Source organism: Lutra lutra, chromosome 8 (assembly GCF_902655055.1).
Source record: "Lutra lutra chromosome 8, mLutLut1.2, whole genome shotgun sequence".
NCBI classification, from domain to species: Eukaryota; Metazoa; Chordata; class Mammalia; order Carnivora; family Mustelidae; genus Lutra; species Lutra lutra.
The window spans coordinates 110,289,102-110,302,352 of record NC_062285.1 but is presented as its reverse complement, the minus strand read 5'-3'; the positions used below and the strand labels follow the sequence as shown (position 1 = coordinate 110,302,352).

General features: G+C 33.8%; 1 protein-coding gene across 4 annotated transcripts in view; it reads right to left on the bottom strand.

Annotated features, from left to right (window-relative positions):
* Nucleotides 1–13,251, bottom strand: part of LRRIQ1 (leucine rich repeats and IQ motif containing 1) — a 219,676-nt gene that overhangs the window by 152,300 nt on the left and 54,125 nt on the right. For all 4 annotated transcript variants that reach the window (XM_047743254.1, XM_047743252.1, XM_047743253.1 and 1 more), the window contains exons 13-14: nt 10,344–10,417; nt 3,989–4,082 (exon numbers count right to left, since the gene is read on the bottom strand). In XM_047743254.1, coding sequence (XP_047599210.1) covers nt 3,989–4,082; nt 10,344–10,417 — 168 coding nt within the window. The remainder of the gene's footprint in view (nt 1–3,988; nt 4,083–10,343; nt 10,418–13,251) is intronic.

Sequence of the window (13,251 nt, the reverse complement as noted above, 5' to 3'; positions counted from 1 at the left end):
CTGACTCTGCGGCAAAGATATTTTTTCTTCATCACTGTAAATTAAAGTGGGATTTCTAAAGCATATGTGTTGCCTACAATAATCATCTGACCTTGGTATTAGGTACTGAAATGTAAGAGTCAAAGAGCACAAACTGAAACCAGATTTCATGGGTTTGAATTCTGGTTCTTCCATTAGCTGGCTGTGTAAATTTGGGCATGTTATTTAGCCTTTTTATGACTCTGTTTCCCCTGTAAAATGGGAACACTAGCTAGCTACTTTATCAGGCATAATGTAAATATTAAATGAGAACAGTGCTGGGCACAAGGTAAACACTATGACAGGGTTTGCTGTCACTATTAGTTTTCATGGCTATCATTTGTCGCATACATTTTATATCCTATCAAGATTATAAACATGGTTTAAAATCATGGAGTGCACAGAATTTCCTTTATAATGTCCAAAATGTTGGGACAATGGCTGGATATAGTAGGCATACACTAAATATTTGGTGATTTAATAAGAGCCTATAGTGTGGTTAGCCTTTGCATAGAAAATAGATTTCTGAATGTTTACCATGTTCCAGGAATTGTGCCCAACAAAATATGTGACTTATCCCATTCAATTATCATAACTACCCCCATAAGATAGGTACTATTATTATTTCATTTTACCAGTGAGGTTCAGAGACATAGTTAAGTTGTTACTTGTCCAGGATCACACAGTATATGGCAGGAATAGGATGTCCTTGTTTAAAAACACAGTGATTTCCAAACTTTAGTGTGCATCAAATCATTCAAAGGGCTTATTTAAACACCCATTACTGGGACACCTGGATGGCTCAGTCATTAACCGTCTGCCTTCAACTCAGGTCATGATCCCAAGGTCCGGGGATCAAACCCCACATTGGGCTCCCTGCTCAGAAGGAAGCCTGCTTCTTCCTCTCCCACTCACCCGGTTTGTGTTCCCTCTCTCACTGTCTCTTTCTGTCATATAAATAGAATCTTAAAAAAAAAAAAAAAAAAAGGAAACACAGATTACTAAACATCATCCCTAGTTTCTGATTAAATGAGTATGGACAATGTCCAAGATTTTGCATTTCTAACAAGTGTCCAAATGATGATGAAGTTGCTTGTCTAGAGATACACTTTTGAAAACCACTTCACTGGGTGATAGTCTTTCTTCTATACTACACAGCTTAAATTGCACCTAGAAACAGATGTTGCTAAAGTAGAAGTTGACAAGTTCTATTTAAAACATCTAAAAACATACCAGGTTTCCCTAAAAAATAGTGTAACTTTAGAAATTTATGTGGAAATTGAGCTTTAAAGAAAATAGAAAAACATTTTCTGGCAAAGATAATAACTCTACACAAGCTATCAAAAAGGAGCAAATTATACAAGTATTTGACTTGGCATAAAAATGCTATTTTCTAAAAAAAAAAAATACTGTTTTCTTAATGAAAGACCAATTAACAAATTCAGGAAATCAATACTTATGGAAAGAGAGTGTCAGAAGTTTGCAGTGGCCTCAGACAAGGGAGGGAGAGAGACTACTTCCTAGACTCTCTTATCTTGTTCTACAAGTGGATTGAGTCAGATATAGGAATTTTAAACATGACCAGATCATTGGCTCTACCATAACATACATTCCTTTGGAAGTCTTCAGAAACAGGATCTTCCTGCCTGTGGCAACACATCATAGGAAAACCAAATCAGGACAAAGAATCAACTGCTTCGGCCCTAGGATCAGATATCACAACTTTCTTTTCAATTATGTATCCTTCCTTGTCTATATTTTATTCATAAATGTCTCATTTTTACTACCTGATCAAATTGATAAGATTAACAGATTTGATCCGAACTCTGAGGATTCTGAAACAGGTTTTCCACCTGACTTTCAGTACATATTTGCCTTTCTCTATACTTAGTGTGTTGTCAAACTTATCTTGCTAAATTAGGCTATATGTCCTGTCTATTCTTGACTTCTGTCTTCATGTACCCATGACTTTATATGATACAAATGTCAAATGTATAATAAATCATGTTAAACTGTTTTACAAATGAATGCTGCTAGACATAAAGAGAGAGAAGATCAGATCAGAATCATCAGCAGTACTAGAAGAGGGGACATATGCAAGGTGTTTGAGAATTCTGGGATTTAATTCATCTGGACCTGGGTAAATGAGTAATGCTCTGAGGATGTATAAGAGAAAACCACATAAGTCCAAGGACAAGAACCAGAGAGAAGCAAGAGGTAGAAAATTAACAGGAATCCATATAGGGCTGGGAATAATTCTTACCAGCCAAAGGTGAAAGGATATCTGTAAGAGGCACCAGGCAGTCAGTTCCAGAGCAGAAAAGCTAAACTGGCACTAGTCTAAAGATTTCTTTGAGACTTCCCTAACAGAACTTAAAAACAAGCTTTAAAAGCATCTCACTAATTTCAAGTAACTTAGTTGCTGTACATCAGAAGCAAAATAGATGTTGCCTAAAGAAAAAGAACAAAATTAAGAAATCGACAGTACCAAATTTAAGGTGTCCAGAATATAATCATAATTGACCAAGTGTGCAAGAAGCTTGGCAACATGAGCCAGAATTGGGGGAAGAAATCAACAAAACTAGACCCCAATCAATACAGATAATGAAATCAGCAGACAAGGATTTTGAAACAGCTATTACAAATATTCTTCATATGTTCAAGGTGATTCAGAAAAACATGAGCATGATTAGGAGAAAAACTGCAGATATTAAAAAAAATAAATGAAATTTTCACAGATGAAAAACACAGTATCTGAACTCTGAACTGATTAAGTCTGGATTTAACAGCAAAATAAATATGTTAGAGGAAAATATCAGAAAGCTTGAAGATACAACAATAACTGTCTAGAGTGAACTACAGGCAGAAAAAAGGCATAATATATAGAAGAACAGAGCAATAGCAACTTCTAGAATATATCAAGTGATCTGATATTGGTGAAATTGACATCCTAGTTGTACAAGAGAGGAAGGAGGCAGGAAAAATGTGTGAAAAAATAATGGGCAAAAAATGTCTAAATTTTATGGAAATGACAAATTCATCAGATTCAAAGGCTCAGTAGATCTTCAGAAGAGTAAATCTATATAAAACCACAGCAAAACACATTATAATCAAAGTGCTGAAAACCATTGATAAGATAAGATTTAGAAGTCTCCAAAGAGAATGTCAGCAGACTTCTCATCAGAAACAATGAAATCCATTAAGGAGTAGGGAGACATTTTTAAAGTCTGAGGGAGCCAACTGACTGCAAAGGGGCATGACATAATTTTGTTAAGGTGGTAAAAATGTTAATATCTTACTTGTGGTGGTTTTTATACCATATTCATACTCATAAATAAAACTGACAAACTTTGCTGTATGAAAGTTTTCTCAAAAATGCTCATCAGGAAGAAAAGATGCTGGTCAATTTGGGGGAAAACTGTGTTAGCACAGCATGAGAATTTCAGTTTAGAAACATTTTTTTAAAGAAGAAAATTGATCTAAAATATTACAAAACATTTTTTCTTCTATTACGTCTAGGCACTGAAATATTTCAAAGAGAGGCATGGATTCACATAACCTTACAAGTCATACTTTAATAGACATCAAATCTCTTTTGAGTTACTGACAGAAAAAAATAATTTTAAGTAGCGAGCTACATGATTTAGATAACATGTAAAAAGTAATTCCCAATAAATGTGTTTTCTATAAATACAAGCCCCAAGTTAACCTTATACTAAAATTGTCACACAGTCAATGGTATGGATCAAAATAATCATTTTAAATTTGCATAGCTCATATATTTGCGAAAATTATTTTAGGTTGAAGAGATTTTTAAAAGTACTATTGCAAAAATTTCTTATTTTGAATAACTTTTAAATTATTTTTGTTACCTTTTCCCAAGCAATGAATATACATGAACAATTTTCATCAAATTGTGTTTTCTGCAACTATAATAAAGTATATAATAGAGTGCAACAATGTTTCTTACCTCCAGTTTATTTCTTGAAGAAGTGGGTTTCCAGTGATAGACAATTCATGGAGAGAATAGCATGCATCAAACCACCTAATGGCACTTGTAAGATCTATAGAAAATAAACAATAAAAATCATTATAGAGGGTAATTACAGAGAAAGAAAAATAATCATAAATCAATGACCACTTATTTACTGGTAGGTATTAAAGTTATAAAAATTATTTATTTTGCAGAATACAATATACTTTTAAAAAGGGACTATGCTAAGAACACAGACTCTGGGGGCACCTGGGTGGCTCAGCCGTTAAGTGTCTGCCTTTGACTTAGGTCGTGATCCCAGGGTTCTGGGACCCAGCCCCACAAGGGGCTCCCTGCTCCATGGGAAGCCTGCTTCTCCCTCTGTCACTCCCCCTGCTTGTGTTCCCTCTTTCACTATGTCTCTCTCTCTTTCAAATACATAAATAAAATCTTTAAAATTACATATTTTTTTAAAAAATTTAAAAATTAAAAAAAAAAAGAGCACAGACTCAGCTGTTAGAATATATATTTCTCCCATTTAGCAGCTTTGTGAACCTATGCAAACCATACAATTGCTTTGTGATTCAGGCTCATACCTATCTTACTGGATAAGGGTTAAATGAGGTAATGTGTGCAGGGCTTAGAAGAGTTTTTGCCAGAGTTAGCACGAAATCTGAAGAAGTGAAATCTGAAGTAATAAGTGGTAAAACTGAACACATGCTTAGAGTTACGTGGACCTCTTTTACTTTCAAAAGTAAGAATAGTAGGTCAGTCTAGGGTACATTACAGAGTAATTTATAATAAATTGTTCTCCCACAGAGTAATATCATAAAACTAGACAATACATAGGAAGTACTTGTTTTTAAACCTTACTCTGAGAGAAGGGAAACATACCTGGTGAGCCTACAATCACAGGGGTTTTCTGTCTGAATACAGTTTACCACTTCAGAGGAGTGAGACCAAATAAAGAAGCTCTTTTGCTGACTGAGGAGGCAAATATTAGAACAAGCTGGAATTTATGATGAAAAGTACTGACAAGAAGCTGTGTATATGTATATTGTGAGGAGGGAACTGGGGGAAGAAGTCTATGTGAAGATTCACCACAGGTCCACAGACAAGTGTGAGGTGTCACACACACAGGGAAAGGTCGAAAAACTGAGCAGAAATCACCAGCTGTAAGGCTGAAGGCTGAATGATGACAGTAAGTTCATGTAGTAGTAAGAGGCACTGGAGTCTCAGCCTAGCCGAAATGAGACCTAATTGAGTATCTCACAGATTGACCTACAATCCAGAAAGACTATGCAGTAGGAGTGAACACAATGCCTTGGGGTAGGGGCATGAACTGAGTTAAAAACTAAAATGGCTTGTCCTAAGAGTGAATGAAATTAAAGAAGACAGGAAAAAAAAAAAAAGTACCCATAAATGCTTTAACTGCCTGCCAGAACTGAACATAACTACCTTTAAAAGGAAGACAACAATTTCTACTCACTAAACTGTATTATATACAATGTTCAATAGATAGTTAAAAACTACTAGACATATCAGGGCACCTGAGTGGCTCAGTTGGTTAAGCATCTGCCTTTGGCTCAGGTTATGATCTCAGGGGACCTGGGATGGAGCCCTCCATCGGGCTCCCTGTTTAGTCAGGGTCCTGGTTCAGGGGGGCACCCTGTTCAGCTTCTCCCTTTCCTTTTGCCCATCCCCTGTGCTTGTGCTCTCTCTTTCTCAATAAATAAAGTCTTTTTTAAAATTACTAGACATATCAAACAAAATGGATTTTACTTCAGACAAAACACACTTTAAAACAAAGACTGTAATAAGAGACAAAGAAGAGTGTTACATAATGATAAAAGGGGTCAATCCAACATGAGGACATAACGTTGTAAACATTATGTACCCAATGCAGGAACATCTAAATATTTAAGGTGAATATTAACAGCCTTAAAGGGAGAAACAGACAGCAACACAATAATCATAGGGGACTTTAATATTTCACTTACATCAATGAATAGATTATCCAAACAGAAAGTCAAGAAGGAAACATCAGTCTTAAACAACATGTTAGACCAGATGGACTTAAGAAATCATGTCAATGAACAGACATTTCTGCAAAGAAGACATCCAGATGGGCAACAGACACATGAAAAAAGTGCTCCACATCACTCGGCATCAGGGAGATACAAATCAAAACTACAATGGGATACCACCTCACACCAGTCAGAATGACTAAAATTAGCAAGTCAGGAAATGATAGATGCTGGCGAGGATGCAGAGAAAGGGGAACCCTCCTACCCTGTTGGTGGGAATGCAAGCTGGTGCAACCACCCTGGAAAACAGCATGGAGGTTCCTAAAAAAATTGAAAGTAGAGCTCCCTATAACCCAGCAATTGCACTACTGGGTATTTACCCTAAAGATACAAACATAGTGATCTGAAGGTGCACGTGCACCCAAATGTTTATAGCAGCAATGTCCACAATAGCCAAACTATGAAAAGCACCTAGATGTCCATCACCAGATGAATGGATAATGAAGATGTGGTGTGTGTATACACACACACACACACACACACACACACACACACACACACACTCGAATAATATGCAGCCATCAAAAGAAATGAAATCTTGCCATTTGCGACAACGTGGATGGAAATAGAGGGTATTATGCTTAATGAAATAAGTCAATTGGAGAAAGACAACTATCATATGATCTCCCTGATATGAGGAAGTGGAGAAGCAACGTCGGGGCTTGGGGGTTAGGAAAAGAATAAATGAAACAAGATGGGATCGGGAGGGAGACAAACCATAAGAGACTTAATCTCACAAGATAAACTGAGGGTTGCCGGGGGAAAGGGGAAAGAGGGTGGTGGGGTTATAGACATTGGGGAGGGTAGGTGCTATGGTGAGTGCTGTGAAGTGTGTAAACCTGGTGATTCACAGATCTGTACCCCTGGGGCTAATAATACATTATATGTTTATAAAAAAATTTAAAAAAAAAGACTAAAAATGACCACTTGCTAAGAAAATAGCAAGTATCAGTTTAAAAAAAATCATGTCAAGCATCTTTTCCAACACAATGATATGAAACTAGAAATCAATTAGAAGAGGAAAATGAAAATTCACCAATATGTGGAGATTAAACAATATACTATCAAACAACCAATTCTTCAAAGAAGAAATCAAGAGGAATTAAAAAAGATACCTTGAGACAAATGAAAATGGCAATGTAATATACCAAAATTTATGGGATGCAGCAAAAGCAGTTCTAAGAAGGAAGTTCACAGTGATAAATGCCTTCCTCTAAAAATAAGAAACATCTCAAATAAACAATCTAACTTTACACTTCAAGGAACCAGAAAAAGAAGAACAAAGCCCAAAGTTATTAGAAGGAAGAAAATAATAAAGATTGGAGCAAAAATAAATTAAATGAAGACAAAAAAGACAAAAAGATCTATAAAGCTAAGAGCTGGTTCTTTGAAAAGATAACAGAAATGGCAAACATTAGCCAGACTTAGGGAAAAAAAAAAGACTCAAATAAATAGAATTAAAAATCAAAGAAATGGTACAAGTTTTACCATAGAAATACAAAGGATCATAAAAGACTACTAGGAAAAATTATATGCCAAAAAATTGGAACAACTAGAAGAAACGGATACATTCCTAGAAACATACAACCTACCAAGATTGACTCATGATGAAATAGAACACCAGAACAGATCAATTACTCTAAGATGATTGAACCATCTTAATCAAAAACCTCCTAAGGAACAAAAATCCAAGATCAGACAGCTTCACTGGTAAATTCTATAAAACATTCACAGAAGGATTAATACTAATCCTTCTCAATCTCTTCCAAAAATTAAGAGAGCAAGAACTCTTCCAAACCCATATTATGAAGTCAGCATTCCCTGATACCAAAACTAGACAAGAACACCACAAGAAAATTATAAGCCAATATTCCTGACAAACATAGATACAAAAAATCTTCAGTAAAATATTAGCAAACTAAATTCAATAATATATTAAAAACACATCACCATGATCAAGTAGGACTTATCAACATCCACAAATCAGTCAATGTAATATATCACATTAACAAAACAGAAGATAAAAATCATATGATTATCTCAGACAATGCAGAAAAAGCATTTGATTAAATTCAGCATCCACTTTTGATAAAAAATGCTCAATGAAGTGGGTATAGATGGAATGTACCTGAACATAATAAAAGCCATATATGACAAACCCACACTAACCAGCTATTATCATCCTTAATGGTGAAAAGGTAAAGCTTTTCCTCTAAGATCAGGAATAAGACAAGGATATCCACTCTCACAACTTTATTCAACACAGTTTTGGAAGTCTTAGCTAGAGCAGTTATGTAAGAAAATAAAATAGAAGTTATCCAAATCGGAAAGGAAGAATCAAAACTGTAGCTATTTGGAGATGACATGATATATAGAAAATCCTAAAGACTCAATCAAGAAACTTTTAGAACAAATAAGCAAATTCACTGAAGTTGAAGGATACACAATTAATACACAAAAATTTATTGGGCTTCTTTACACAAATGAGCCATCAGAAAAAGAAATTAAGAAAACAATCCTATTTATAATTGCATCAAAAAATAAGATACCTAGGAATAAATTTAACCAAAGAGGTGAAAGACCTATATATTTAAAACTAAAAGATACTAACAAAAAGAACTGAAGAAGACAAATAAATGGAGAGATATGTCACGTGCTAGATTGGAAAAATTAATACTGTTAAAATGTCCATACTGCCCAAAGCAATATGTATATTCAATGTAGCCCCATCAAAATCCCAATAGCATTTTTCACAGAAATAGAACGAGCCTAAAATTTATATAGAACCACAAAAGGTCTGAATATGCAAAGCAATCTTGAGAAAGAACAAAATTGGAGGCATCATGCTCCTTGATTTCAAACTATATTACAAAGCCATAGGCACTAAAATGGTATGGTATCAGCATAAAAAGAGACATAGAGATCAATGAACAGAGACCCAAGAATAAACCTACACATGTATGTTTAATTAATTTATGACAAAGGAGTCAAGAATACACAATGGGGAAAGAATAGTCTCTTCAATAAGTGATGTTGGGAAAACTGCATAGTCACATACAAAACATGAAACTTGACCATTGTCTTACACCGTATACAAAAATTAACTCAAAATGCGATTTGAACATAAGACCTGAAACCATAAAACTCATAGAAGAAAACAGGTGGTAAACTGATGATTTTTTTAAAATCTAACACCGAAAGAAGCAAAAGAAGAAATATGAAGTTAACCTATGGTGACAAATTTAGAACTATGATTGTTTCCATGAGGGGACTGACTGAAAACTGAGATGTGTAAATTTAGGTAGGGACTGGCCAGTTAAATCAGTTGATCATTCTTTAAGTTAATAAACTTTTAATGGGTGTTTGTACATGTTAGGAGTCAACAAGTTAGACAAATTAATTTATTCATCTTCATTAGGCTATTTACTTCACAGGTAAAAGATACATGAATTCAAATAAAAATCTAATTGTGGTATTTGCCCAGGTGTACCAGAAAGATATGGAAATAATATGATTTTATTTTATTTGTTTTAAAGATTTTATTTAGGGCACCTGAGTGGCTCAGTTGGTTCAGCGACTGCCTTTGGCCAAGGTCATGATCCTGGAGTCCCAGGATCAAGTCCTGCGTCAGGCTCCCAGCTCCATGGAGAGTCTGCTTCTTTCTCTGACCTTCCCCCCTCTCATTCGCTCTCTCACTCTCTTTCTCAAATAAATAAAGAAAATCTTTAAAAAAAAATATTTTATTTATTTATTTATTTATTTATTTATTTATTTATTTATTTATTTGACACTGAGAGAGGGAGAGAGAGAGTACAAGCAGGGGGAGCAGCAGAGGGAGAGGGAGAAGTAGGCAGGACCCTGGGATCATGACCTGAGCTGAAGGCAGACGCTTAACTGACTGAGCCAACCAGGTGCCCCAATAATACAATTTTAAAAGTGGAAAGAAATTTAATGGGATGATTTTACCATGCCTTTGAAGGAAGGAGAGGGCAAGAAAAATATATACAAACAAACTTACGGGAAAAAAAATAACAAGTATTCTTTTTTTCTAAATCTATGTTGTATCAGTTTAATTCTTAGGCCTAGCCTAGTATCTTAAGAGGGTGCAGGATAAATTTTTCCTCATCTATGCCTTATTGTATGGATATGTTATTTGTAAATGCCATTAACACATCTATCCAAAACAACTCCCTTACCACATTTGGGAAAGAAACTCAAAAGCTCATTATATACTTATTAAAAATTATATATTTTTCTAAACTTACCAGAAAGACAATTGTTGCTGACATCTAGTTTTTCCAAAGAAACAAAATGAAAAAGTGGTATGATTTTGGTCAAGCTGAAAACAAAGAAATAAAATTCATAAAAATTTTAAATAGGGATGTCCTTATTATGACGTAAATATATAATAACATATTTACTAACACAATCGTGATAATACTCAATTGTATGTAATTATATACATATATAATTGTACAATAAAATACAATTATGACATTAATAGTACTAATTAAAAATGTAGTAATTATAAAATTCCAAGTATTTATTCTATAATGGAAGATTTATATTCATTTTTAAAGGGAAATTACCATGGACTGTCAATTTCAATGACCAATATCATCGAGTTTAATGTTTACTGGCTATTTAAATAAAAATAAATATATTTTTATTATTATTGATTTTGTTTTGCTTTTATAAAAGGCCTAATTTATAGAGAATTTATATTAATGTTTCCTGGCTCAAGCACATAACTTAAACCATTAAGGGGTAAAAATTTAAAAATATATATTTTTTACTTTTTGACAGTGTAACAGCTTAGAGTTACTAGTTTTGTTTTTAATTAAATTTTTTTTTGTTTACCAGATTGAAAGTATTATAAGTACTACAAGTATCCAAAGTTACACTAAGATTATTTCTAAGTTAGAAATATGCTTCCAGGGGCACCTAGCTGGTTCAGTGTGTTAAGCCTCTGTCTTTGGCTCAGGTCATTATCGCAGGGTCCTGGGATTGAGTCCCACATCAGGCTCTCTGCTCAGCAGGGAGCCTGCTTACACCCCTCCTCTCTCTCTCTCTGCCTGCCTCTCTGCCTACTTGTGATCTCTCTCTGTCAAATAAATAAATAAAATCTTAAAAAAAAAAAAAAGAAATATGCTTCCAAGGAACATAATAGTAGAAAATATTTTATATAGATAGAATAAGCAAGTTTGGCAGAAATATGCTAATATTTTAAAATAATACTTATTAATACATATATATATTTAAATTCTAGTAATACTGACTTTTCCTCCTACTTTTTAAAAGTTTCTAACATTTTCTAAGATATAATTGTCATTAAGAACCCAAATACAAGCAAGGGATGTAAGTGATATTCAAAATATTCACATCGTTGGGAATAAAAGCCATGAAGGGAAAATTAATTTAGTTTGATGTGCATTTCCAACTAAGACAAGTCTACACTTATTCTGTAATATAATATCACATTACCATAGCTATTTGGAAATAAAAATTAAGCCAAGCCTTCTAAATCTTTAAACAACAGAAAAATTCCTTTGCTTCAAATATAATCTCGTAACAAACACAAGTCTCCTGAATCAACCCCACCCCTCTAAATGTTGGAACTCCATACAGTTCATAATATGCCTCAACTACAGAATATTTCTGGTACCAAAGGAAAAAAAAAAGTACGCACTAATTTCTACTTCTTTTGTTTTCTTGTTTTTTATGCTGTCCTTCTAGTTGTCCTGGCAGATATTTTTACATCTTTATTTCTACCATCTCCCTGTCATGAAAAAAGAAAATCTATTATTCTGAGGTCAGAAGCTTATAGAATAATACTGTGACTGGGAAGCCTCATGGGGTCTGGCACGAAACTAACCCTGGTACTAACCTTGACTCCTTTCTTGTACTGTCCTGCTCTGCATTAGCAGAGAGATAGAACTACCTATGAAAACCAGACCAAATAATGAGGCTGGAAAAGTTCTCTCTGACTGTAGTTAAACCTAAATACAATATTACTATTTATATCAAACCTACACAACACCACTTTGTAAATACAATTTCTAGGAGGAAAACACCCAAGGTAATAAAAGAAAAAATGATAAAATATTGGCATTACATCTTTTTCATTATTTGTATATATACTACCAAATATTAAAATTTACTGAAATGTCACATGTACACTGAAAAAGAAAGAAGGAAGGAAGTGACGGAGGCAAGGAAGGAAGGAAGGGAGGAAAGGAGGAAGGAAGGAAGGAAGGAAAATTAAAATTTTGTTGATACATAATTAATGAATTTAAGTCCTAGTGTTATGATTTTCCTACTCAGGCATATTTTGGATCATTATTATTATAAGTAAGAAATTTAAGTTTTTCAATATAATTCTAATACATTTATCAAGAAGAAAATTCTTACTTGTTTTGTAGCTTTAATTAATTTTCTAATACTAAATCTTTGTCCTTCTACTAAAAAGGTTTTGAAAGATAAACAGGTCAAGAGTTTTCCTCTTTTTTTCAGATGATTTCATGGTTTTAACCAGTAAGTTATATATGGCAAAGTATAGGTAACATATAGGTTATATGAAGACAATCAGTAAAATAACCAATGAAGTCACAGAATTAAAAATAAAATTCTCTTTTCAAAAATCAATCTAAGTAAAGAAATATTTGGTTTGATAAAATATTTTACATTAAAATTTTATCTTTTCAGATAACCATTCTTTTAGAATCATGTTCTTTTTCTTTTTAATAAAATTTTGATCTAGAAAACTGGCTATTCATTCACCTTTATGACTATTCATTAGGAAGGTAGAAACCTAATAGTAGAATTCTTTTTTTAAAATCTCTAGAACTTTTCCTTTTACTGACAATCTGTGTATATTTTTTTCCAAGAAAATTCAAACCAGAAAGACAAAGGACATTAGTGAAAACCTAATACCATTTGACCTTGTCACATTAGCCCTGGGCATAAAAAAGATATAAATTTCAAAGACGACAAAAAGCAAAAGATTTGTACAATGAGCAGCCAATGGGTAATAGTTTCCACTTTCTGCTCCTACTTAGACTACTTAGAGTCTCACTGGAAGTAGAAAGACATAAAGCCAAGAGTCTTCCAGTTAGGACGCCACGGAGTCAAACTTAAAACGGTCATAATGTCCTAATGAAAATTTAAAACAGA